Source organism: Mus pahari, chromosome 5, assembly GCF_900095145.1.
Source record: "Mus pahari chromosome 5, PAHARI_EIJ_v1.1, whole genome shotgun sequence".
Classification (NCBI taxonomy): Eukaryota; Metazoa; Chordata; class Mammalia; order Rodentia; family Muridae; genus Mus; species Mus pahari.
Window position 1 is genome coordinate 106,004,873 of NC_034594.1, and position 27,140 is coordinate 106,032,012.

General features: G+C 51.4%; 1 protein-coding gene across 1 annotated transcript; it reads left to right on the top strand.

Moving 5' to 3' along the window:
* Positions 1-681: 681 nt before the first annotated feature.
* On the top strand, positions 682-27,127 carry Slc26a9 (solute carrier family 26 member 9). The gene is made up of 21 exons (XM_021198207.2): positions 682-771; positions 7,438-7,580; positions 9,790-9,929; positions 10,075-10,185; positions 10,785-10,960; positions 12,341-12,505; positions 13,146-13,298; positions 13,587-13,669; positions 14,349-14,496; positions 15,271-15,384; positions 15,567-15,644; positions 16,190-16,285; positions 18,316-18,422; positions 19,303-19,372; positions 19,459-19,551; positions 19,690-19,803; positions 20,348-20,629; positions 21,549-21,603; positions 22,446-22,588; positions 24,401-24,472; positions 25,825-27,127. The coding sequence occupies exons 2-21, from the start codon at positions 7,456-7,458 to the stop codon at positions 25,870-25,872; spliced, it is 2,373 nt and encodes a 790-aa protein (XP_021053866.1). The 5' UTR covers positions 682-771; positions 7,438-7,455; the 3' UTR covers positions 25,873-27,127.
* Positions 27,128-27,140: the final 13 nt, after the last annotated feature.

Sequence of the window (27,140 nt, forward strand, 5' to 3'; positions counted from 1 at the left end):
CTGAGCCATCTCACCAGCCCCAGGTCTGGTTTCTTAAGCTTCTTTACTATAGTGTTTCTGAGCCTCTCAGCTTCTCTGACAGTTCTGAGCATACTGCATTCACTGCACAGGGATGGACTTAACAATGATTTAAGGTTGGGGGCAGAGCTGGAAATCAAGTCTCCCTTGGGGCCTCCAGACACTATTCATGCCCTTTCCCAGGGTGCTCAGAGGTCCACTGTCCCTCACCTCTAGATCCCCAACCTTCAAAGCAAGAGCCACAGAGCCCAACCCCTCAGGTGGCTTCAATGGTGTCCATTGTCCAAGAGGCTGTGTGGCTTGACCCCCAGCCCCATAAGTAGCAGGACAGCAGGCTCAGAGAGGAATCTGCCTGCTGCCCCTCCTCTGCCGACTGCCTTGGGGGAGTCTGTGGAGTAGTGGCCCCGCTGAATGTGACCTATTGTCTCCGGGTGGATTTAGGAAGTGCCAAGCTCCCATCAAACAGCCCTGCTCCCCAGGTAAAACAAAAAAAGGGCTGTTCATTTGGGACCTTTCCCCCCTTATCTCCTTTCCTATCTCCTTAGGCTTAGCTCTGGTGTAGTGTTCAAAACCACTTCCCCTCCGAGCCAATCAGAAGCCGGGGCTCACCCGCAGCCCTGAGGTGAAGTTATTTATAAACGCCTCCCTGGATTATTTGAGCAGAGCCCTTTCACACACCTCAGGAACACCTCTCTGCTGCCCGCTGCCCAGACACACCTGCAGCCCTGCCCAGCCGGCTGTGCTCACCCAGAGGTAAGCCCCACCCAGCCCAACCCACCCAAGGGCTGGGGGTTATCCAGGGAAGAGAGCAGGCCCCAGGGGTACCTCCAGAAGAGAGATGACTGGGGTGAGGGCTTAGGAACCTGGGTACACATGGGAAGGACATTCTGAGCCGGATCCTATGAGCAGCCCTCCAGTCCTTGTGGAGCACACACACCATAAAGACCTCAGCTGCTAGGGTGAGTTTCACTAGAAGAATCCACAGAATGGACTCTGCTGGAGGAGCTCAATGACACCCAGTCAGAGTCAGGCAAACAGGGCCTTCCAGGAAAAGGAATGGAGCTTGGACTTTTCTGAGCCACCTGGGTTTCTTAAGCAGCTCCATGCACAATCTACTTCTTTTGGAGTTCTGGAAGCAGAGAGCTAGTTCTTGGTGCATCTCGAAGTGGCTGTGTCCCTGTCCTTCTGTCTCTACACCCTTCCCTTCCCTCACTTATTTTCCCCAGTTTGGGGTAGTCTGCATGAGCTCTATGGACTCTTATTTGGTCCCTGTTGCTTTCATGAAGGTAAAAGAGGTAACTGGAGAGGAAGATAAGGAGCTGAAGGCAAGTGAGGGTCAGGCTCCATCGGGCTTAGAGCGCTTCGTGGTGCAGCATCAGAAGGGTCTGGGTCAGTACACTGGTGAGGAGCCAGACTCACAGGCGCCCAGATCCTGAGCCTCCCAACCCACAGTTCTAAGAGGTCCCAAGGCATCCTTGGGCAGTGTCTCTACTTCTGGAAAACAGCCCAGAGGCTCTCCAGGCTGGGCCAAGCAAATCTGTTATCATCACGACACCAACTATTCAGTTGAACTTGAGCCTGTTAGGTGAGAATGCCTGGAAGAGACCAGCTTTAAGGATGGGCCCCTTAAAAGGAGCAAAGCCTTCCCCACCCTGAAGTAAGGCAGACTGGGAGAGGATTTTCTTCCTTAGTATTTTTACTCAAAGATGATCCTCTCCCAGAGCCTGTGCAGCCCCAGCAGCCTCTCAGAACCTGGCCAGAGCCTGCTTGGGCAGCATGAAGACCAGCACATACCAGAACCAGACTGCTACGCCACCAGGCTTTCTGGCCCCTCCTGGGGTCTGTCCTGCCCCGAGGCTCGCTCTAGGAAATCCTGAAGCAAAGTCGCTTTATCTCTTAGTACTCAGGGGCTTCCAGCACAGTGACATTTAATCTGAATTTAGTAAGAGTGTCTCAAACTATACAAAATGACCTTTTAGAAGTTTGCTAAAGGAATGGAGACCAGCTGGACATGTGCCAAATCATGGAGGGTGACGTGGTCATGACTTCAGAGATAAAATCCTCCAGATTTCACTCAGTGCTATCTTCGGTTTTGACCTATATTCTTGGGTTCACTGGTCTCTTCAGGAACATCTAAGAATCTTATTTTGTGTCCTTCCAGGGACCTTGTGACCTTGTGCAGGTCTTGCTGTTAGACACTGTTCAGCATCTCACCTTACGGCCTCTACTGGAACTTAGCCCCAGGTCATCTATTCTCTACTGGGAAAGCAGCAGGGCGGGTGGGTCTGGAGATACAGAATGGAAACTTGAGGCTCCCACCCAACAGGGAGTTCCCTTTAAAGGATGCAGCTGCAGAGCATCCAGAGAGTCAACATTTGCCTTGGGGACATCCACCTCTACAACAGAGAGGAGGGCATCAGCCTGCAGTTAGAAAGGGACGACAGATTTGCACCAGAAACACCGTGACAATTGAAAGAAAGAACATTTCAAAATGCCTTAGGGATGCACAGGCTCCTAGAGCCTCCTTCTGCTTGCCAGGCCCTCAGTCTCCAGCCAGGACCCCAACCTTCTCTCCTGTCACCAACTGATGTTCCCACTCTAGCCAGACAGAGGCTGCCTTCCTCAGGAATAGTTACCCCTGATGAAAAAGGCAAGGAATAAGTCCTTGGAGCCCAGGGGACCTCAAGGTGACCTCTCCTCTCCCCAGAACATAGCCATCTAACAGGTAGAGTCCTGTGATAAGGAATCTGCCAAGCTAGGCCTGCTCCAGTGTCTGGCAAGGTGCATCAAGGAACAATCCAGAGGCACCCTTCCCCCAGCCAGGGCTCAGGAAGGAAGTCACTCTGGGCTACAGGGACAGGGTCACCTCCAGACGTGACAGAAATCCAGGGACAGGCGCTCATCTTTCCGTTCCTCAATGTCCCTCCTCCTACAGAAAAGACTCAGACACCTGGAGTGTGGGGGCCTGTGACTGGAGCATAGGAATAAGTAAGAAAGGGGAAGGCAAGGAAAGACAAGTGAGCTGCCTAAGCCTGGGGCAGCACTAGGAAGGGAGTCTTCCAGAGACAGTGGCCAGGAATGACTGCTTCCCAGGGCCCAGCACCCCACTGTTCATTCCCTTGGGCATCACACTGAGCTCACCCCCTAAACAAGCATTCTAAGGGGATCCACCAATCCAGTTGGGCATAGGGAGGAGGCCCAGTGAGCTTTCCTTTGTAGGAGCATGTTTGAGGGAGTCCCCACAGAGTCCATCTGTCACTTTCTCCAGCTCCTCAGCTGTATAAGATCCCTAGATTCCTCCAGTGCCAGGCTGACCTCATTCCTTCCCCGGCCCAGGCTTAGGAATTGCCTGTGTAACCACCGCCCCCCTCTCTGTCTGCTCTCACCCTTTCTCCAACCCTCTTAAGTCCTAAAGAGCCCACCTCTTGCTCTTCAGGATGCCCTCCCTCTTTTATCCACAGTGAGAGTCACCTTCCTGTTCTTCAGTACGGTCACACGGCACCTGAAATCCCTCCGAGTGGAGGGGCTCACACTGGGATAGGGCAGGGCTCAACACACAATGATGACCAAGGGCCACAGAACACTTGACCCACCAGGGCTGTGTGTTTAACTAAGGATCAACTCACCTCATCTCTGATTCCTCTCTCATAGTCTTACTCCCTTTTTGTTGTTATTTTAGAGTTTTAAACTTCATTTTATGTGTATGAGGGTTTTGCCTGTATGGATGTATGTATATGTATGTATACCGTGTGTGTGTGTGTGTGTGTGTGTGTGTGCACACGTGCACATGTGTGGTGCCTACAGAGGCAGAAGAGGCTGTCAGAGTCCCTGGCACTGAAGTTAGGGATGGGCGTAAGCTGGGAATTGAGCTCCAGTCCTCTGCAACTGCTCTGAACCCTGAAGCCATCCCTCCAGCCTTCTGAAAAATGCTCTCACCTCCCCACCCAACCCAACATCAGAAGGCTCTCTTAGCACTCTGAGAACCCCCTCAAGCCCTACTACAAAAGGTTGAGGTCCTCCCACCATGATCTCACACCCTTTTCCCTTCCAAGGCCTGAAGGGTTGGCTGAGATGGAAGGGACTGTCCCTGCTCTGCCCAGCCCTTCCTGAAAACAGAAAGTATGAGGAAGGTGCCTCGTCTTCAGGAGCCAGGGATGCCCCTGAGCCTTCACCAGCAACTCCGTCTGCCACTGTGCTGGACAAGCTGGGGCCAGGGTAGGAGGCGGAATGCAGGCAGAGTCCTCAGGAGGAGAAACAGAACCCAGAAGTCTTATCTGAGCAGAGCTCAGAGAGCCCGGGTCAGTGTTGTCCCTGGGAGTCCAGTAGCTCCTTCCTTCCTAAGCATTTGAGTAGTCAGCAGAGGCCTAGTTCACACAGTTCTTCATGACTCAGTTCCTTCATTCACAAATTAAGAGGATTAATTGAGCCAGCACCATCCTCAAGTCCCATTCTAGCCAGAAAGCCCTGACTTGGCCCACCTGCTGGCTTCTCCTTTTTATAAACAGGTTTGTGGAAAGCCCTGGTTCCCTGCAACACCCTGGTCCTGGAATAGGAAGGAGAGGAAGATACAGGAAAGCGGCAGGCTGGGGTTACCAAAAGCAAAGGGACTTTTTCCTTCTGTTAGCCTGTGTCACTGGGGACTCCCAGAATTCAGGCTGCAGGGAAGCCTTGCCCAGAGAGGCAGAGACCATGCTGAGTCACCCATCTAGTGCCTGCTAAAGGGCTCGCAACCCTGTCCCTTTCCTCCCTCATTTTCCTGGACAGGCAGCCAGGAATGGAAGAAGCCCACTTCAGAACCGACAGAGTAGCCATGAAGGAGAACTGAGGGGAAGAGCAGTCCCCCCAGGCAGGGGTAGTAGGAAAAGTTTCTGGGTGGGGGTTGGGGTGGAATTCGAGCCGTCTCAAGGACAGGCAGCAATGAGTCAGAGCACCTGGGGTGAGGAGGAACTCTGGAGAAAGACCCAAGCCTGTCTGGAGTGAACAACCTGCCTGCATAGGGCAGAGGGACCAGCCAATTGAATCATCTAAAACAAGGCCAAAGTGAGAAGCCTGGGCTTGGCCCTCCTGGGAATGATGACTGGGGCTTCCAAGCAGGACATAAGTGCCTCGTGGAAGAGAGCAGCTGGTGGCCAAGAAGTCACCTAAGTATGTTGCTTGAGTGAAGTGAGACCGGGAAGGTGGGGGCAGGGCGAAGTCAATGCACCAGCAGGAAAAGAAAAAGAAAAAAAGAGGGAAGTAGGAGCAGGACTGGTGAACAAACCGAATGTGGAGGCTGGGGGATGGAGACGAGTGGCAGGAAAGGAGTGACAGAGCAAACGGGAAAGCTGATCGGGCATCTGGAATAGTAGCATGGGCTATCCCAGTCTCAAAGTGTGCTCACAGAACAGGGGGCCTTTAAAATAGCCTGGGACAACCATTCAGCCCACCCCATCCTCCAGGCTGGCACAGGAGCAAGATCTCCTCCCGTTCTTCTAAGTGGCTCTGCTTTTACGTCAGTCAGCTCACCTTGAAACATTTGGCCAGTTCTTTTGGTCCATTCGGTGGTCTGGGACACACTCTGTACACTGGGAGCATCCCTGAAGCCAGGCCTGGCACTATGGATGGGTTCCTCTGGGGCATCAGACTCCTCACCCCCTGCCCTGCTCCCAGTGAGCCTGCCAAGCAAGCCACCCTAGCAGACCCCAGGGAGGTTGGGAGGAAGAATGAAGCCATGCTGCTCCATGGAGCATGAAGACTGGATGCTGGAGATTCATCTCCTGCAAGGAAGAAAGCATCCTCCCATCTTAATAATAATAATCACTGCCATTGCCACCTGCTGGGAACCTAGGAACCCGGAGTGTCACACATGAGCTCGATTAATCCTCACAACAACTGTCGGGACTGTTATTATCCCCACTTATGGGATGAAGAAGCCGCACCTGTGAACCCAGGTCACTCTCAAGCTTAGGCTGTTTTCTTGAAGCCACGTCGAGTTTCTCCCACTACACGTCTCACATACCACAGCCCTTACTCATTTCTGCTCAGGTCTCCTCCAAAACTCCATTGGTTGATTCTCTCAACAAGCATTTGCTAGGTACTAAATACCAGGCAAGGAGCTGGGCAGGGGCTCTGTGGGTGGGTTCATCTCCCACCTTACCCTCTGGAGGGTACCATCGTGGCTTTTTCTCTAACAGTCCAATCCGCCGTTCCAGAGGAAGGTTTTCTCTGCCCACAGACCAAAAGGTTGGGTGCACCAATCAATTGGAACCCAGCTCCCTTAACCGAGACACTCACGTTGTTGTCGTACTCCTTTTTCTTAATTCCTTCTTGACCATCACACGTATGTCCCCGTGAAGTAAGGAGCCCACCCCACTGTGCCAATGAGGGGCTGGAGGCTCAGAGATGCCACACCACCCCTTCCTTCCTTCTTTCCAACATAGCCGGAACCAGTCTCAGGTCTCTGGATTTTTCAGCTCTTTCTAGTGTTCTCTTCCATAAAGGCAAACACACTAACCCACTCCTTGAGGCCTTCACCTAGGAAGTCTGGCAGGGTGGGTCCCTCTGGGGTTACACATCTTCAACCCTATCCTCTCAAGTGTGTGTGGGGGGCTCCCTCAAACCACCATGTCTACCTCCTCCCCCGAGGGCCTCCACACAGCTTTAACAATTCTCACAGAGAACTCCTCTGGGCCCCAAGGGCCCTGGCACGAAGCTCTGCCCTGCTCAGCTCCTGGAACATCAGTGAAATTGCGCAAAGAGTGAGGAGGGAGGAGAGGAGCGCCCATCCACGAGGGTGGGGGAGAGGCTGGGTACAGGAAGCTGTGGGAGAGCGCCAAAGCCGACCATGCAGACTTCCCCAAGCACACCATTGTCCTTCCTGGGGAAACCTGTTGGTGAAGTCGTAGGTAGAGACAGTCTTATCCAACAGAGGTCCTCCTGAGGTCACATTGGCCATCCCCCTGCCTCTAGGCAGGCTGTTGTCCCATTTGTTCCAAGCTAACTGGCTGAATGATAGGAGCTCTTCTGGCAGGGAAACAGAGGCCTGGGGCAAGAAGCAGTCTGTGGAGCCATCCTGGGCCGAGGGGAATAGGATTAGCGTATTGGAAGCCAGCTGTGACTTTTGTCCTTGTACTCCCACCTTCTCTCTGCCTGGTGTTCATCGGGAGTGACAGTGATGTCACAGGTGTGGAGTGCCAGCCACGTGCTGGGTGCCAAGCAAAACAGCCAGGGCGAGTGTGTGTATCATCAGTACCTGAGAAGGAAGGCCACAGAAAGAAGTGAGTCTGTGGAAAGACTTGACAGAGGAAGGGAGGCACCTTGCTGAATAGGGGCGGGAAGACGGGAATAAATCTCTGTTGCGGTGAGGACCAGAGAGAGGAGGCCCCAGCTGGCACTGAGAAGGGATGCCCCTCACCTTTCCACACTCTGCTTCTCCCAAAGCTTGTCAATGTCCCAGACATGAGCCAGCCCAGGCCCCGCTACGTGGTAGACAGAGCTGCGTACTCCCTCTCCCTCTTCGATGATGAGTTTGAGAAGAAGGACCGTGCCTACCCGGTGGGAGAGAAGCTTCGCAACACTTTCAGGTAATGTGGCTCCTGGACCAGCCCCCAAGGGGTTAGGAAAACCCTGGGGGAGGGGAGATTCTGAATCCTGAAGATTAGACCCTTAAGGAGGATGGAGAGGGGAACAAGAACGGCTAGCTGTTTCAGGGGGTTGTAGGGTGTCTCTACCACCTGCCCTGGGTTTCCTGAAGTCCCAGTCCTCCCACACCTCTCTTGGGTCCTCAAATGACCTGTAGTTGGGTGTACTACAACAGGGAGTGGAAATGGGCATGTGAGCTTCTCCTCCATGCCCCATGCCTTGTGGGTCAAAGGGTACCCGAGGCACCATCTTCCCATGCATCATTCTCTCTTGCATAGCCCTTCTTCCATCTGGTTCAAAGAATTCCTAGAGGAGGCCCTAAATTCCTAGGCTGTCCTGAAAGGGACCTCCCTAGCCTTCAGGGTCTTCTCACTCTCAGGTCCCTGGGCTCTCGTGGTGGGTTGTGCAACCCACCAGCCAAAGGAAACGGCTGTACACAGTGGCCCCTACACATACCCCAGAACCCCGGGCCACGGGCTCCATCCTCCCCCTCCTCAGACTTCTGGCAAGCCTCACATTCCCTTGCTCCCTTGGGGAAACAGCTGATTCAGTTACTTGGATTGAGGTCACTGGCAGCAGCTGAAGTGGAGCCACAGGTGGAACTGGTTGAAGCCGGGGAATCACCCACTGGAGTCTTTACTAAAAATCTTAGTTCAGCCCTGCCTCTCCTGGGAGGCTCCACCTCTGCTCAGTGACACTCAAGAGCTACGGGCTCAGTGTCTGAGCCCTGTCCCCAAAACTATGCTCCCCAGACAGATGGGCTCAGGCAGTCTTTGTGTCCTATTAGATCACATTTAAGTTGTTTGCGTGCTGCAGGGATGGAGGGTTGGTGGATTCCTGAAGTTTAGGGATCATTCAAACCGTAGAGAGGCAGAAACTAACAGTTCCCATGACGTTGGCACAAGAGCCTTGAACAGTGTCTTACACACAGGCAGTGCTCCAATTAAATATTGGATGAGTGGATGGATGGATGAATGAATGAATGTCTAGAGAGCTAATCCCTCCCTCCCATTCTGCCCTGCCCTCTGAGGCTTCTGTATAAGTTGTCTGGCATCTCTTTCTAGCACCTTCTTCCGACTTCAGGTTGCTTTACCTGACATATGGCAGGGGTGCGAGAAGGCTGGGCATGTGAGTTGTATTCCTTCCCAGCCTTCACTGTCTACCGGTGAGTCCAGTTTTCTCTGCCATAAGCCAACCTGACAGAGAGCCTGCAGGACTGTCGCCTCCCGGCACAAGGCTTTCAGTATGCATCAAGCTGTTCACCATGTCTTGGCTGCAAGAAGCACCATAAGCCACAGAAGAGGCTGAGCTGGTAGGGGCTGCTGCAGATGCCGTTCTACAGAATATTTCATCGGGACAGGGAAAAAAAAAGTCTGCCTATACTTTCCAGGATACAAAGCATTGTCTGTGTTGGTTTCAGTCTTGGGTGACATCCAGGGCCCCGGTGTCAGGGAAACTATTGTTGAGCAACAGCAACGAGTAAAGATTGGTGCGGGGCAGGAAAGGAAGCCTAATCAGACCGTGAGTCACCGGAGGGACCCAGAGCCTTTGCTTTTCCCTCGCCTGGGAGAAGAAAAGCAACCCTCTGCCCCCACCCCAAGTCATCAATCCACCGGCTGTCACCCTTGGGTTTGTAAGCCCTTGTTCCGGCTACTCGTGAGTTTCCATGAAAGGATCTCAGGGTGTTCCACAAACAGAGAAGAGATCGATATGCCTTACCCTGTTGGCCAAGGAATGGCTCTCCCACCTTTTCACTCTGATGCTTTGCCAGGGGTGAACACCCACGCTAGACTCACCAAAGGTAGAGGAAACCAGGTTGGCAGAGTGCACTTCGTGGGGACAACAGAGTTTGCCTGTTTCTGAGAAGTTTAAAGAGGAAAAGGACTTGACACCTCAACCAGGCTGAACTACCATAAAATCAACAGTTGGCAGCCAAGCCTCGTAGATTCCCCCATCAAAGAGCCCAACATTGACACCCAGGGTGTGTTGCTGGGGACTCTGCAGTTTAAAACACAGCTTTCCCTCCTGGACATCCTGCAGCGCAAGATGTGCGCTGGCTCGCTGGGGATACTGACTGCACTGAGGTTGGGTGAACCGAATGACAGGAGTGTTAGCCTCTCTCTCTCTGCAACCTGCCCTCCTCTCCTGCAGGTGCTCCTCAGCCAAGTTCAAAGCCATTGTGTTTGGGCTGTTGCCTGTGCTCTCCTGGCTCCCTAAGTACAAGATCAAAGACTACATCATCCCTGACTTACTGGGTGGACTCAGTGGGGGGTGCATCCAGGTGCCACAAGGTGAGAGTGCCCTCAGCCAGGCCTAGCTGGCCACTCCCTCCTGCTCTTTCCCCATCTCTACCCCCTACCCGCCCCCAACCAGATGCTCTCCAGAGCTAAGCCTCACTCTTTTTTTTTTTTTTTTTTTTTTTTTTGCCTCCTGCAGGCATGGCATTTGCATTGCTGGCCAACCTTCCTGCTGTCAATGGTCTCTACTCCTCCTTCTTCCCCCTCCTGACCTACTTCTTCTTAGGGGGTATACACCAGATGGTGCCAGGTAAGGCCTCTCCCCTCTGGCAATCACAGTGACTTGGACCCTCAAAGACTCAGGGCACGATGAAGGAGGCTCAGTTTCCACCTTCATTCTCTTGGAATTGATGTTGATCCGACCCCCGAAAGGACAGTTGCTGCTTCCGTCCTAGGTCCTCAAAGACCTTGGAGAAATCACTTTACCCATGTGAGCTCTCACCACAGCCTGTTCCATCTCCCTCTCAGGATGGAGGGCAAAGTGTGACAGAGCAAGATATACCATATGCTATGCAGCCAAACAGATTCGAGAAACGGCTGCTCTCAGCAGGGATATTTGGAGTTGTCTGAGTGGCGAGTGAGATGGAGCAAAAGAACCTGGACGTGGGGCTGGTTTCTGGTTCAGGCTCTGTTGCTTGCATTTGGAGTTGGTGTCCAATGAGATAATGTTAACAAGGATGTGTATGATCTGGGGAAGTGTGTCTGTGGCGGCTTAGGGACGGCTACTGGTAGAGAGTTGTTCTGGCAGAGACCAGTGTAGGAAGTCATTCAAATGAGCTGTACATGTCCCTTGGCTGGACCCCTTGATCGTTTCCATGGGCACGCTGCAAACTTCTGACTTCACCACAGGTACCTTTGCCGTTATCAGCATCCTGGTGGGTAACATCTGTCTGCAACTGGCCCCAGAGTCGAAATTCCAGATCTTCAACAACGTCACCAATGAGACCTATGTGGACACAGCAGCCATGGAGGCAGAAAGGCTGCATGTGTCTGCAACACTTGCCTGCCTGACTGCTGTCATCCAGGTGAGCTTCAGAGTCCCTACCAATGACCGCATCTGGGAAGGTGGCAGACCACCTTAACGCTACCTCAAACCCCGCAGTGTGCTGTTAAAGCTGATTTAGAGCTCTGCTGTCCTTCCCATGCTAGGGACAAAAGGGACCTTAAAAATGGCTTAGTGTTCCCCACCACCCACCGACCTCCGTATACCTGACGGAGCTAACTTGACCGTAAAGTCTGCCTAGAATCTTTCAGATGCCCCTTAGAGAAACTCTGATGTCTGCCAGCATCCCTCCAGCCTCCGCAATCTGTTCTGCCCCAGTCCCAGGCTCAGGAGCATCAGCTGACCATCTAACAAGAAATACAAGAGGTGTTGATGAAAAAAATATAGTGTGGCCGTGTGTAAGTTCACAGCCATTCCAGAGAGGACCAGTCACTCACTCATCATTCACCTAATGTTTTCTGGTTGCTTTGCTCTGCCAGGAATTGAGCTAAGCCCTGAGGATACAAAGATAAGTTTAAAAAAAAAAAAAAAAAAAAAAGGCCCAGTTCACAAGAGGCTCCAAGTGGGACAGAGGAAGTGACCTTGTCAATAGATAAATTTGTGTGCTGTGGTGAGATAAGAGGCACAGCAGCAGAGCCTTGAACAAGTGGTTATGGGGATCTAGGAAAGTCCTCAGAGAGGAGGGGACATTTGACCTGAGAAAGCAGAGATGAGCAGAAGTTCATTGGTGCCTAAATGAACAGGCACAAAGGCTGCGCCAGGCAGAGGAAACTACACCAAAGAGCATGGAGACCCAAGACAATGCAGCCTGACCTGGAAGGGGACAGCAAGGAGTTTGGTGTGGTTCGAGGGCAGGTGGTTAGAGGACGTTAGAAAGGCAGGCAGGAGCCCAATAATAAAGTCAGCCATCTGTCCCTTAGGAAGCAACGTGGGTCCTATCAGTTACAGAAGGATGGTGGGTAGGTAGACCTAAGGCAGGGATTCTGCAGGGACCCTGGCAAGAGGGACAGAGTGGTGGCTGTGGAGAAGGAAATGGGGGTTGTGGAAGGAAGAAATGTTTTGCCAAGAGCATTAGCTTGTGGTGAGCCGCGTGTGGGAGGAAAGGCAGTGTGACTCTTGAGTTTTGGTTGGGCAACAGGTGGCACTGGAGGAGGACCGCATTTATTTTAAGATGAAGGAACTGAAGCCAGCTTGGTGAAGTGACAGAGAAGCTATGTACTGAGGGGACCTAGGTCTGGTGGCAGGCACCCAGCTCATAGTGAGTGGCAGGGAAAGGTTGCAGGGGCCTCTTTTCCCTGAGTCCCTACTGTCTCTGAGCTACATAAGGCTCCAGGCTGGGCTGTGTGTCAGGCAAGCCTTGGAGCAGATGACCCATCATGGCCTGTCGCTTTCTTCCTTCCAGATGGGCTTGGGCTTCATGCAGTTTGGCTTTGTTGCCATCTACCTCTCGGAGTCCTTTATCCGGGGCTTCATGACAGCCGCTGGCCTGCAGATTCTCATCTCTGTGCTCAAGTACATCTTTGGTCTGACCATCCCCTCCTATACAGGCCCCGGCTCCATCGTCTTTGTGAGTCTAGAAACACCCTCCAGGGAGGGGCAGGGTGGGAGCAAAGTTCACATCCTTAGGAGGTTGTGAACTATTCATCCTGGTAGCTGTCTGGGCCATCGAGTAGAGAGGATCCCGGTGGGTTCTCCTTGTGGGAAAGGGGTCTACCACAGATTCTCGGGCACTCACTGGGGCTCTCTGTGCTCAATCCCCACAGAAAAGGAGACCCCCATTCCAATGCCTCAACTCCTTTACCTGGGGAATCCTGCTTTTTTAGCTTAAACTCTTGATAAGGAAAATACATCATCTGCAAGTCCCCAGCTCCCACATCAGGTGGATCATAACCCCCTATCACTGTAGCTCAGGCAATCTGACACTCTTCTGGCCTCCACAGGCACTTGCACACACATGCACCATACACACACACACACACACACACACACACACACACACATGAATAAATATAAGAAAGGATGCTATCTTAGCATTCGCTCCTGATGTACCCTGTGGGAGAGGGTAGTTGGAGATGGGATGGTATTCACAACCAGGGTTGTGTTCTGCCTTTGTATGTCTCCAGCGGCCTCTCTCCCCTGGGCCAGGCACCCAAGGGAAGGGCAGTATGGGAAGAAAGGATGAGAGCTTGTGACGCTCTCTCCCCTAGACCTTCATTGACATTTGCAAAAACCTCCCCCACACCAACATCGCCTCGCTCATCTTTGCCCTGGTCAGCGGTGTCTTCCTGGTGCTGGTGAAGGAACTCAACGCTCGTTACATGCACAAGATCCACTTTCCCATCCCTACAGAGATGATTGTGGTGAGGAGCCTTCCTGCCTGGGCATGGGGTCCGGATGGGAGGAGGGATGTGAGCCAAGGAGCCCTTGTCCATCCCTCTACCCATTCCACTGGCAGCCAGCGGGACCAGAATTCACGTGTGAATGTGTTCTATGGCCACTATGTGACCCCCATGTGGCTACTGGGGATATCTCATACACACACTCCCCTAAAGAGGCAAGACAGTGGGATCTGGGGAAAGATATAAGAAAGAGCTCGGACCTAGCCCTGAGTAAGAGCCAATATCTGTTCTTCGCTTTGGGATTTACAGGTGGTAGTTGCAACTGCTATCTCTGGGAGCTGCAAGATGCCAAAAAAATACCACATGCAGATTGTGGGGGAGATCCGACAAGGGTGAGTCCAGATCACTCAGCGGTCAACTGCACCCCATTCTCTACCAGAGTCAGGGAGCAAATGAGCAGCTCTAAAGCTCACTAGAAACTATATGGCCCCAACTCAGAAAAAAACCACATAACCAACCCATACTGACCATTTTATGGAAAGTGGGTCTTAAAAGAGACAACCTTCCCCAGCCCCCATAAGCTTCATGTACTGAATACAGTCTCTCTCTCTCTCTCTCTCTCTGATCTACCCATCACCGGCTTTCCACTTTGTTGTAATACACATTCTTTATCCATGCAGAGAGGTAGCTACTGAGATCAACTAAATTCTTTAAGCATGCATGCTGGACTCAGGAAGAACAGCTTGCCCCACAGAGCTGGAACAGGGGAGGGAGGAGGCAACACCTCACAGCGCCAGAGGTCTATGGGTCTGAAAACTAGTGTGTACAAAGAGTTCAGAATCTGGGCTCAATGAAGCCTTCCCATCTGCCGGCTTATTGACTAGGAGAAGTTAGGTCTCTTAAGCCCTGGCTTCCTCCTTTAAAAATCAAGATCAATAAGACCTGCCCTCTGATTATAATGATGGAGATCACATGGGACAAGCCATACAAAGAAGATCCTGGCATATGGAGGGAGCTCAGCTCCCCTCCTTCTCACACCCTTGGGCCCTGACTCTTTTGGATCCTTGGCAGGTTTCCCACTCCTGTGGCACCGACGGTTTCGCAGTGGAAGGACATGGTGGGCACAGCCTTCTCCCTGGCAATCGTGGGCTATGTCATCAATCTGGCTATGGGCCGGACCCTGGCCAGCAAGCATGGCTATGATGTGGATTCTAACCAGGTATCTCCAGCTGCCCCTGGCAGGGCTCAGGGGTACGGGCCCACAGAATCCTATTAATGCCAGCTAAGGAGGTTGGGGGAATGGCTCAGTGGTAGAGTCCCTGCCTAGCATATAGGAGGCTCTGGGTTATACCCCAGTCTTGGGCCTCTGTGCTGATGTGAAGCAGTAAGGGATAGGGAATTAGACCTAAGAGGTTGACCCCCTATTTTTAACATTCGTTTTTTTCTTCCTTCCTTCCTTCCTTCCTTCCTTCCTTCCTTCCTTCCTTTCTCTCTTTTGTGTGTGAGGAGTCTTGGGGGAAAGCTTACATGTTCATGTGCACGCACATGTATATGCACATATATATGCATTCATAGACATGTATGTGTGTGCTACCTATGGAGGCTAGAGAATACCACTTAATGTCTTCCTCTATCACTTCCCAACCTTTGGGGGAGGGGAAGGGAGGGGACAGAGTCTCTCACTGAACTAGAGCTCACTGACTGGCTGTAACCCATAAGCTCTGGGAATCCTGTCTCAGCCTCCTTAGCAGTGGGATCCCATGTTTAACTTTTTTTACATGGGAGCTGGAGGTCTGAACCCGGGTCCTCATGCCCATGTGGCATATTTTACCTGCTGAACCATCTCCCCATCCCTGAGGCTAACTTTTTGAGTTCTTATAGTTGTATGGCATTACTGGCCCTTCCTAACCATAGGCCCCGGCCCTCCTCACACAGCTGACTGACTATAGCTTAGACCTACTCCCCAGCAACCAACCCTGCCATCTCTCCACAGGAGATGATTGCCCTGGGCTGTAGCAACTTCTTCGGCTCCTTTTTCAAGATCCACGTCATTTGCTGCGCTCTCTCAGTCACACTGGCTGTGGATGGGGCTGGAGGCAAGTCCCAGGTGAGCTTTGTCTCAGGGGAGTGGGGTAGGAGTAGAGACAGAGCAACTGTCCCGGAGAAGTACGGGTGCCATGGGCATGCCCTCCTTACCCAGCTAGTTTCCATTCCACCAAACGATCAGCTGGGAAACAGCCAAGTCACAAGACCCGAAAACCCACTCATCCCAGCTCTTTCCCTGACTAGGTGGCCAGCTTATGTGTGTCTCTAGTGGTGATGATCACCATGCTGGTCCTGGGATCCTATCTGTACCCTCTCCCCAAGGTAAGAACCCAACTGAGGGGGAGATTGGGGGAACAATGACAGCCTGCAGCAAAACAATCCCTATGGGTGGGAGTATCGCTTGGTTGGCCCTCGCCGTCACATTTGGTTTCCGTTATACTAACGAAGTAAATGATGTAGATTTTATCCCTCCATTGTATGGGTGAGGGTGAAACTGAAGCTAACTGTCTGGCTTGTCAGTGAGACAGCTGCTGTGTAGGATTGACTTCACTGTGTGTTACTGATTTCAACCTCCTGCTTTCTGGGAGTTTTATCCCTAGGCAGGAGAATAGTGGGCAAGGTATCTGGTACTGCAGGGCACCCTCGGAGCCTCTCACAAAGACGATAAGGTGTGAGCAGGAGACAGCCGAGGGAGGAGAAATGTAAAACTGGGCTCAAGAGGCTACACTTTCCAATCCTGAGACTGAGGAGGAGTGTAGGGAAAGAATTCTGGAACTCTCGCCTTGTCCTGCCAGACTCCAGGGTCAGGCATGTGTAGGAAGGCCGGGATGATGGGGATACCTCAAATGACACTTCTGCTTCTCCAGGCTGTGCTAGGTGCCCTGATCGCTGTTAACCTCAAGAACTCCCTCAAGCAGCTCACTGACCCCTACTACCTCTGGAGGAAGAGTAAGCTGGACTGTGTAAGTGTGTGTGTGTGTGTGTGTGTGTGTGTGTGTGTGTGTGTGTGTGTAGTGTAGGGTTCCCTGCCCTCTTGTAACCTGCAGCTCTGGCCTGATGCAAAGCCCTTTTTGTCTGCTGTTCCCCAGTCCCCAGGGCTTGAGAAGCCAAGCTGTGGAGAGAGGCACTCTTTGTTCAACCACTCCCTGGCTCTGTAGCCAATAGCAAATTCCTTCACTTCCCTGACCCTCAGCTTCCGCATCTCTGAAGTAGACACGTGCTCTCTCCACTTTGGGATGGCTTATGAAGAAGATGGGTTCATACTTGCAAACTGCATGTGGTCTGGGTTACGTGTGTCATCAGCAAAACTTAGTATCTATTACTTTTATAATTTACTGTGCCCCCTCCAATTAAAAAAGATCCTTCTGTGAAGCAAGAAAAAAAAAAGCTTAGAACGTAAAGACTAGGCTCCTGAGCAAGTTTCTAGGCTTCTCTAGGGTTCTACTTCCTCCTCTGTTTGTGGGATGAACTTGTGCCCTGTATTATACACTGGCTCTGAGGTTAACTGAATCACAATGGGAAAGCACCATACTACGTAAACATCCTTCGAGTGTGAATTCATACTGCAGCTGTGCCTTCACAGGCAGGACTGATAAAAGCTCCAGCGTATTGACAATGCTGTCTTGTTTCCACCTTAGCCCACCCACCATAGCCCAGAGACTTACTAAACCCGACTGAGGATGACAAAAGTCAGGCTCAGAACGGCAGAGGCAGTGGAGGAAGCAAGTGCCAGGGTCTAACTGTAAACTCCTTGCTGGGCTCCAGACTTCTGGGCTGTCCTGCCTCTAGAAGGCAGAGTCCTGCCTGCACCGTGGAAGGAAGGACGTCTTTAAAGTCAGAAAATGTGTGGTCCCTTTGGGGGTTCCCAGTGAACGGAGGAGACAGAAAGAAACTAAATGCTCTAAGTCCCAGCTAATCCCCACCTGCCATCCATCTCCTGGTTTTGGCTCAGTCCCTTGTAGCCATGTGATGCTGTCATGTGACTTGATCTTCAGTGGGTTTCTATAGAAATTCCCAACAGAGACTGACTCCCTTTAACATCAGGTCTCAATCTGTGGGTCCTGACCCCTGTTGGGGATCCAGTAGTCCTTTCCCAGGGGTCACATATTAGATATCCCGTATATCAAATAGTTACATTATGCGTATCGTTGTACGTGTCATTAATGTATCATCATCATACACTACTGATATCATCAGATGATATCAGTAGCAAAATTATAGCTTTAAAGTAACAACAAAATAATTTTATGGTTGGAGGTCACCATAACATGAGGAACTGTATTAAAGGGTTGCAGATTCGGGAGGTCGAGAAGCACAGCTTTAGAGCCATTTAGAAGCTCCTGAAGGCCCTTAAGGGAGAATGCACCCGACCAGGAGACTTGCCCACACTTTCTGTTCAGGAGCCGAGTTCCCATCAAAGCATGGACACCTCACTGTTAGACAGGAAGAGAGCTCACATCCATAACACACTGCAAGACTAGGACCAGTGACTCTCTGACACCCTGTCTTCTTGCAGAGTGGACTTCATCTTCCCTTGTGTGGACTAGGAAACTGGCTTGCCCCGTTACACAGTTCAGAACCCAGCTTTGAGCCTGGGTGTCCCTGACCCGGGGGCACGGTCTTCTTACTCTGTTCCTGTGCCCTCTCCGCTCACACTTCTGTAGTCTATTAAAATAGAAGGCTAGATTTCTATTTTTAAAACTAGGCCCAGGTAGGGGTGAGGTAGGGGTGGAGCTCAATGGTAGGGTACTTGTCTGGTATATGAGGCCCTGTATCCAATCACTGGCTCTGGAGGGGGAAAAGGTCATGAGCTGCACTCAGGGTAAGAGAAGCAAACAAAGAGAAGCACCAGTACATGACTCACTGCAAAAATGAAGCAAGAGCGGGAGATCTGAGCTGGGCAGGGTGACCGGGACCTTGACTAATCCCGAGGACTTCCTGAAAAGAGGCAGTTTTCCTCCCCAGGCTGCCTTTGACATCTCTCTCCTCACAGTGTGTCTGGGTGGTGAGCTTCCTCTCCTCATTCTTCCTGAGCCTGCCCTACGGTGTCGCGGTGGGTGTAGCCTTCTCCATCCTGGTTGTGATCTTCCAGACCCAGTTGTAAGTGACAACCCCGTCCCTCCCAGGCACAGTATGGGGTTGCTGGACCAGTCTGCCAGGGAACACTCCCATGTCAAGACTTAGCATAGCATACTGTACCTCTGCCTTCTGGGCCCAGCGCAGGGACATGCTACCAGACCTCAGAAGTACATAGCCCAGCCAGGACAGTGGGCATAGACTAAGCTACCTAATTTCTGTACCCTAAAACCTCAGAGCAAACCAGCATGATTTCAGAAGACTGGAGAGGGGGGAGCAGACAAGGGAGAGTGAGTGGAACCCACCACACCTCCAGAAACAGCGAGAACCTCAGCCCAAACGGGACCCTACCCAGGGAACACTAGGTCAGAGGATGGGCTCTGTGCTCTTCCTCCAAGAAAAGCCATCAGCACAGGCAAGGCCACCACGGAGGAGCTGAGTGGGCAATGAGGGTGCTGAGTGCTGGAGGAATCTTGTCTTCTTGTAAACTCAGAACCAGGGACTTACTAGCTTCTCCCCTGAGCCCAGTCTGGGGGCCACTTCAAGACATGCCTAGTGGTAGACCAGCCACAGACATCAGGCCCAGGTCCCCTGGGCAGAAAGACTAACAAGCCTACATAAGGAGTCCCAGAGCGGTAGACATGGCTCAGAGGTTAAGAGTACCGGCTGCTCTTCCAGAGGTTCTGAGTTCAATTCCCAGCACCCACATGGTGGCTCACAACCATCCGTAATGAGATCTGATGCCCTCTTCTAGGGTGTCTGAAGACAGTACAGTGTACTCACATACATAAAATAAATAAATAAATATTAAAAAAAAAAAAAAAGAGCAGGAGTTCCGACCCCACTCCAGCATCACTCTACCATGTGAACATCCGCACTCCCCTCCCTCCTCTTCTTCCTCTAGTCGAAATGGCTCCACACTGGCCCAGGTCATGGACACGGACATTTATGTGAACCCCAAGACCTACAACAGGGTACGTGATTCAAGTTTAGAACCTCCTTCACTCTGTCCCCCTCCCCAAGACTTATCTGTGACCTGAGCTCAGTCTCTCTGTCACAGGCCCAGGAAATTGAGGGAGTTAAGATTGTCACTTACTGCTCCCCTCTCTACTTTGCCAACTCAGAGATCTTCAGGCAAAAAGTCATTGCCAAGGTAAGCCTCCATCCTTGCTGACCAGAAGGGCTGAAGAGAGAGTGACCGGAAGATGGAAGCAGAAAGGGGCTAGGCGCCAAGGGCAGGCCATCCCACAGAGGTTACAGGTCGAGATTGCTGTTGGTCCTCTCCCCACAGACAGGTATGGACCCCCAGAAAGTATTACTCGCCAAGCAGAAATATCTCCGGAAGCAGGAGAAGAGGACGGCGACACCCACACAGCGGAGAAAGTCCCTCTTCATGAAAACCAAGGTGAACTGTGGCCTGGACCAGCTCCAGGCCCATTCTTATCTTGACCCTGACTCCTAGCCTGCAGCACCGTGGGAGGGAGGCAGGAAGTCTCTGGGAGCACTTGCTGGGAGCACTTGCTGGGAGCACTGATGGCCACTCCTCTAGGGGAAGGCTGCCAGCTCCTGGGTACCAGTGCATCCCATCTTCAGTGGGAATTTTCTAGGTGGCCAGGCTGTGTGAGAGTAGAAGTATAGGAGAAGCAGGCAGACATGGGCAAATGCACTGGGAGCCCTGCTCTTGTTCATATTCTCTCTCTCTCTCTCTCTCTCTCTCTCTCTCTCTCTCTCTCTCTCTCTCTCTCTGATTACTCCCAAGCAGAGCAGCCAAGACCTCAGGCTTCTTCTTCAGGTTCTTGCCACTTGGGTTGGGAGAGACAAGCCTGCAGGCCCCCATAAGAAGAGGCTCTAGGAGAGGCCCATATTCATCACCAAGCCAAGATCTTGCCCTCCTGCCTCTGCTTGGCGTTCAGTGCCAAGGTCCTGACTGCCCCCCTTTCCACCCACAGACGGTCTCTCTACAGGAGCTCCAACAGGACTTTGAAAGTGCTCCCTCTACTGACCCCAACAACAACCAAGCTCCCGCGGCTGAGGCTCACATATCCTACATCACCTTCAGTCCAGACGCCTCCACAGCTGCTGCATGTGAGCTGCCCGCCTCCACTCGGTCCCCCCAGGAGGCTAGTGACACTCTAGCCAGCGTGCCACCCTTTGTCACCTTCCACACTCTCATCCTTGACATGAGTGGAGTCAGCTTTGTGGACTTGATGGGCATCAAAGCTCTAGCCAAGGTGAGGTCCCGTAGGGTGGGAAGAGGTTGTGTGGCCAACTCCTGTTCATTTCCCTCCAGACCCTCATTTGAACTGGCTGAGGGAGGTTCCAGACCCTAGGGACTCCTTGCCCCCAATACAAACAGGGTGGACACACTCTTCAGGGCAAGTTGAGGGCACTGGAGCTTTGGAGTGAGTTCCCTGAGCTTCAGCACACCCACCAAGACCATCCCGCATTCTTTATCAACTTATCAGTCCCAGACCACACCTTGGGTCCTCTGACCGAGGCCATTGGTCCTGCTGCCCACACTAACCAGTAAAGCCAGGAGAGAAGACATCATACTACCCGCTGTGTGCTAACACATAGGCCAAGCAGGCAGCCCGAGGATGCCAAGAACACAAGGGTCCCTCTGATCACTCTTCAGTGGCCCTGCCAATGCCAGGTTGACAGCGAGCCTCAGAGAGGCCCCAGTGGAGGCAATCCAGGAGAGCAGAGGGGCTCAAAGCATGTACCAGCTGATGTCACTACCAGGCAGGGACAGTGAAGGCCCTTCTCTGGTGTTGAGCTCAACTGACTTCTCTAGGTTGGACAGGGGAGGTGGAGACCTTCACTGAAAGCTTGCCTCGTGGAACCTTGGTTCTGAACACCGAAAGCAAAGATCTGGCCCTTAAAACAGGTCATGGTTACTTTAAGTGTCTGCCACACTGGCAGAGCCCCATTTCCGCCCCACTCCTCAGAGAGGCCTTGGGCCAACACTCCAGAGAGACCTAGGGTGCTCTCTGCCACTCATGCCTGTGGCTGCCAGGGCCCTCAGGATTGCTTGTCTATTTGGCTTCCCCTCTGAAGTGTGTTTCGTGAGTCATTTTTAAGACCCACTCAGAACATTCCTTTCCTTTCTTTTCTCCCATTTCCTTCCCCTCCCTTCCCCAACTCCTCTAGCTAAGCTCCACCTACGAGAAGATCGGAGTCCAGATCTTCCTGGTGAACATCCACGGTAAGAAAACTGGGGGTCGGGTGGGCATCTAGGGGACCAGAGGCTGGAGAGGGCTGCCGTGGGGACAGGTGAGCATCCTGTGGGTGGGGTGTGTTCATGCCATTGAGAGTAGATAGAATTATATTCTGCTCACCCTAGTTTGTGTGTATCCCGAGCCTAGCCAGTCAAGTCACTTTCTCCATCTTGGGGTTCATTTCCATACATGAAAAAATCGGGGGGTTAACTGGTTGAACTTGGGATCCTTTCCAAATCAGAAGGTTCATGGATCTGTATAAGCACAGAAAACCCACATACCCTAGCTTCCCTGAGACTTCTCCAAAGGGTGCTTTAAGCAGCCTCAAGGACGTGCCTCCGAACAAAGGACACTCACTGCATTTGCACATATGCCAAGGGCAGAAAACACACCGAGACCCGAGAGAAATACGAAGGGGATGCATACACATCCAGATGCCACCCAGCAGGGCCCTTCCAGGGCCCCCATAAGGAACATGTTCATAACTCTTACCCCCGTGACCACTCCCCAAAAACCATCTCCCGAACGTGATCAGAGGAAGGGCTCAGCCACATGTTGGAAGTTTGAGGAAAGAGGAAGACTGAGCCTTGAGGGCTGGAATTGGCAGCCATTTCCAAGTGGATGTATTAACCTTTCCTTGACAAGCAACAACAACTCAAAACCAACCACTTCCTTCTGCGCTGGTTTGAGAGTTGAGCATGTTCGAGCTCATACTGTCCTCTGCCGTCCAGAACTGATACTGCAGGGCCAATTGCCGCCTCCCCCCACCAGCCCCTCCCAATCCACCAAGGCTGTTAGTTACCTTTTCCTGTTACCTGCCTCCTTACAGCCCAGGTGTACAATGACATCAGCCACGGAGGTGTCTTTGAAGATGGGTGTGTACAGCGCAGTCACGTGTTCCCCAGCATCCACGATGCAGTCCTCTTTGCCCAGGCAAATGCTAGAGAAGCTCCAAACCGCGACTTCCACAGGGTAAGTCTTCACTCTCACAAACAGGAGGACAGACGGACATCAGGAAGAACTGGAGATGGGTTAAGTTCCAACACCAATTCTGCCGTCTCGTTCTTTTGAATCTCGGGTCTCTGTCTATAGAATGGCACTGCCAACTATTACCTGCCACACTCGGTTTGTTTCTGTTTAGGATTAAGTGATAATTATGCATCTGACATAAAGATTTAATGTTATTGTCTTGCCACCCACCACCTTTGCTTTTTTTGTAGTGCTGGTGGGTGCCCTGGCTTGGAAATTTAAAGCTAAGATGAATGGAGAAGCTGAGTTTTGTTTCAGCCTCTCAGCATTTAATTTACTAGCTCAGTGAGTGGTATGAGAGGAAGACACAAATAATTCTGTCTACAATTTCAGAAGTCTGAAGAGTCTGACCTACCCACCCTTCACCTGCTGGTCCTAGAAAACTAGGGTCCTTTCTAATTCATGAGCCTTGTCCACAGGGACTCTATTATTATTATTATTATTATTATTATTATTATTATTATTATTATATATTTTCTTTATTTACATTTCAAATGTTATCCCTTTTCCTCATTTCCCCTCTGAAAATTCTCCTATCCCATCCCCCCTCCCCCTGCTCACTAACCCACCCACTCCTGCTTCCCTGTCCTGGCACTCCCCTACTCTGGGGCATCAAGCCTTCACAGGACCAAGAGCCTCTCCTCTCATTCATGTCCCACAAGGCCATCCTCTGCTACATATGTGGCTGGAGCCACGGATCCCTCCATGTGTATACTCTTTGGTTGGTGGTTTAGTCCCTGGGAGCTCTGGATGTACTGGTTGGTTCATATTGTTGTCCCTCTTAGGGGGCTGCAAACCCCTTCAGCTCCTGCGTCCTTTCTCTAGCTCCTCCATTGGGGACCCTGTGCTCAGTCTAATGGATGGCTGTGAGCATCCACTTCTGTATTTGTCAGGCACTGGCAGAGCCTCTCAGGAGACAGCTACATCAGGCAGGCTCCTGCCAGCAAGCACTTGTTGGCATACACAATAGTGTCTGGGTTTGGTAACTGGATAGATCCCCAGGTGGGACAGTCCCTGGATGGCCTTTTCTTCAGTTTCTTCTCTACACTTTATCTTTTCCCATGGGTATCCACAGGACTCTTAAGAGTCCTTGTTATTTGTCATTACACCAATGACATGCAATTATTACACTTTAAGTGTAATATATGGTTTCAGTCTTTTGCATTTATTAAAAGTGCATATGTGTGTGTATAGACAAACACATCATGTCATGCATGTGGAGGCCAGAGGACAACCTATCCCTGTCCTTCTACCATGTGGGTCCTGGGGATCAAACTTGGGTTCTTCAGCTTGGTAACAAGTGCCTTTACCCACTGAGCCATCTCTCTCACTCTTGTTTTAATATTTGTAAATAATTTATATTGCATACATTTTCTGCTTATCTATTATAAATATCACACACACACACACACACACACACACACATGCATGCACACACTCACGCACACAATGCATACACAGTCCTTACAATAGTGCAGTGAAGGAGAAAGCCAGCAAAAGGAGTTTAAATATCCTGCCTTTATAGAACTTCAAAGAAAAGGAATCCCAAGGCCAAGCAACCTGCACCTCCTTGCCTATGATGCTCACAAGGGGGCAGGCCTTGTGCACATCTGCCTCTAGCTGTGCTGTATCATGAGGCAAAGGAGGGCCAGAGATGGCAAAGGAGGAAACATGGGGTCCTTTAGAGCCTGCTCTCTTCCTGCCACCGATGCTCTGATCCCTGAGCTCATCCTGCACCCGCTTCCTTCCCTTCAGGCTCCAGGGGACACTGAGTTCTCCTTGTGTGACTCAGAAGAGGAAGGTCCCAGCTATTGGGACTTAGAACAGGTGAGTAGAGGGGCAAAAGGTGAGGGAGGAGAGGGAGGGAAGAAGTCCCACTTCCATCGCAGGTGTTTGCTGGCTGTCTCCTCCAATTCGGAGCTGTAACCTTGAAGGTGGCAAGGTGTCGCCTGTCTTTTAATAATGACTCTTCTTAGCATCAATACACACAGGGGGCAGGGGTATCCTATGCAATGAGGTAGCCTCTGTAACAAATCCTAGAGAATCGTTATTGGGGGTCATTTGTTTGTTTGCCTGTTTGTTTGTTTTGAGACAGGGTTTCTCTATATAGCCCTGGCTGTCCTGGAGCTCATTTGTAGACCATGCTGGCCTCTAATGCATAGAGATCCACCTGCCTCTGCATCTGGAGAGCTGAGATTAAAGTCTTGTGCCACCATGCCTGGCTAAGAATTGATATCTATTCTTAACTCTCCAGTGTACCAACCAAGCCTGTGATTATAGATGCCTCCATGAGACCACTGGGCCTGTTGTTATTATCTGTAAAATAAGAGACATTTTTGGTAAACATGTGCCCCACAGGCCTGGCAGGAGGGGCTACTCATCTTTCATTAATTCATGAGGTGTTTTTTGGAACACCTCCCGCTTGCCTGACATTGTTGCAGGTGGGCATGCAGCAGTGAACAAAGGCCCCCGTTCTTTAGAAACTGCATACCGGGAGAATCAGATGACGTTTGGGGACATGTAGGAGTTATTATTGCAACTGGAGAAGCATTTAAAACTAGAAGCTATGCAATACGAGCTGTCACTGTCCTCTTGGGGCTTGTGAAATTTATCACCATTCTAGTGGCCCGAATTAAAGAAAGCAGTTGGCTACATTTAGAGAAATAGGGCTTAGGGTCTGTTAAACTAATATTTCTCTTCCCAGTCTTTCCTTGTTTCAGTTCCAGGGTCCTCTGAGTACTGATAGCAAGAGAGACCAGAGAGCTAACAGGCTCATTTACGAGCTCTCTTAGAATCTCCGGCACATTAAAAAGAAGAAGAAGAATTAAAACCCCAGATGGGACAGAAATGATAACAGCTTTTCTAGTCTTGACACTGGTGGTACTTAATTCTTAAAAAGCAGAGCTGACACTGGAAAAGAAAGTCCCAAAGACCACACACAGACACGGCATGGTCGGGAGGAACACAATTCACAATTAGATGCTACGAGCCCTTTCTCCCATCACCCAGTATCAGTTCATGTCTTATGCTAGCCTGCCTCTCCCCTGCTCACCTGCAAATACAGTCACCGGGTGCTTCATCCTGGCCGGTGGCACGCAGCAGTCACTTCTTGGTTGCAGTCACTCTAACTATCCGATCTAGCCCTCTCCCCTCACCCATCCTTCCTGTGATCTCTGCAGGAGATGTTCGGGACCATGTTTCACACAGAGACTCTGACTGCCCTGTGAGGACCCACTTGGTTCCCATACTTCCTCCTGAGCGCCTGGCATCTGGGATTTCCATGGATGATAAACTCGGGATCGCAGGAGTGACTGAGAGAAGAGTATGTCTGCCAAGGTGCTAGAGCCTCTCTCAACTCTGTTCTCTCTCCCACCTTTCCCTCCCTCCCTGTCTCCCTGGGAGAGAGCCACATCTCAGCCTCTGCAGCTGGATGAGCATGCGCTGACAAGGATGAGACTCCGGTGAACTTATCTCATCACCTCCCCCTTCCCACTCCAGCCTGGGCCAGCTATAAGCCCATACCTCCCATCAATGCAAGCCCCACCCCATGGCAGCTGATGGACACCTTGACTTCCAGCCTTAAGAGTGAGCTAAGAACAGAATGATAAGAGCATCTGTGCTAAGCTGGGATGCAGTTCAAATGTATCTGTGCCCTGAGTGACTCGGCCTCGGAAGGTTTCAGGCTGCCGTGGGACACGGGGATCAACGGGGTTAGAATGTTGAAGCGTGTCCCTCCAGTTGCTTCTTCTAGTTGTTAGCTTTGTGCCTCAAAGACACGGTACTACCCACAATCCAGGAGTCTCTGTCTTTGTGCCCGTTTCTCTCTCATTGTCCTAAGACTTCCCAGGCCCCCACTGCTGTCCAGCACTTCAGACTCTAGTGTGGACAGTGGGCAGGACCCTCAAGATTATCAGCACTACCTCTCCAGGGACAGCACACAAAGGGGCCTGATTCTCCCTTCTGAATCTTCCCTGCCTGGAGGCTGCCCCATTCTGGTTAACAGGTGACTGGCAGAATCCTGATACAGCAGCAGCTATTCTGCACAAAATCTTCGAAGAAACCCTCTTTACTGGACAAACGGAAGGTGTAATATGTTGCAAATGTAAACTCGGGCAAACTGGTGGGTCCTAGGCCCTGACAGTCCACCTGACCTCGGAGCTCGTATTGCCTCACCTGGGAAATCTGTCATGTCCATTTTCACTCGGAAAGGACAGGTCAGTGGCCCACCCCTATCAGCCTGTACCCTCCAGAGCTGTGATGATAGGCCCGGACAGGCAAGGGAGGAAGTTCTGAGGTACCAGCTTCAAAGCCCTACTGTGTATAGATGTGAAGGACTGTTCCAGACTGGATCTCCCTCTATATGGAACTCTTAACAATCTCCAGACATTTTTACCTGTGAAATTCTCAGGTAAACAGAGATTTCTAGAGACATCCTACTGTTGACTTGAAAGTAAATAGGTCTCTCTCTCTCTCTCTCTCTCTCTCTCTCTCTCTC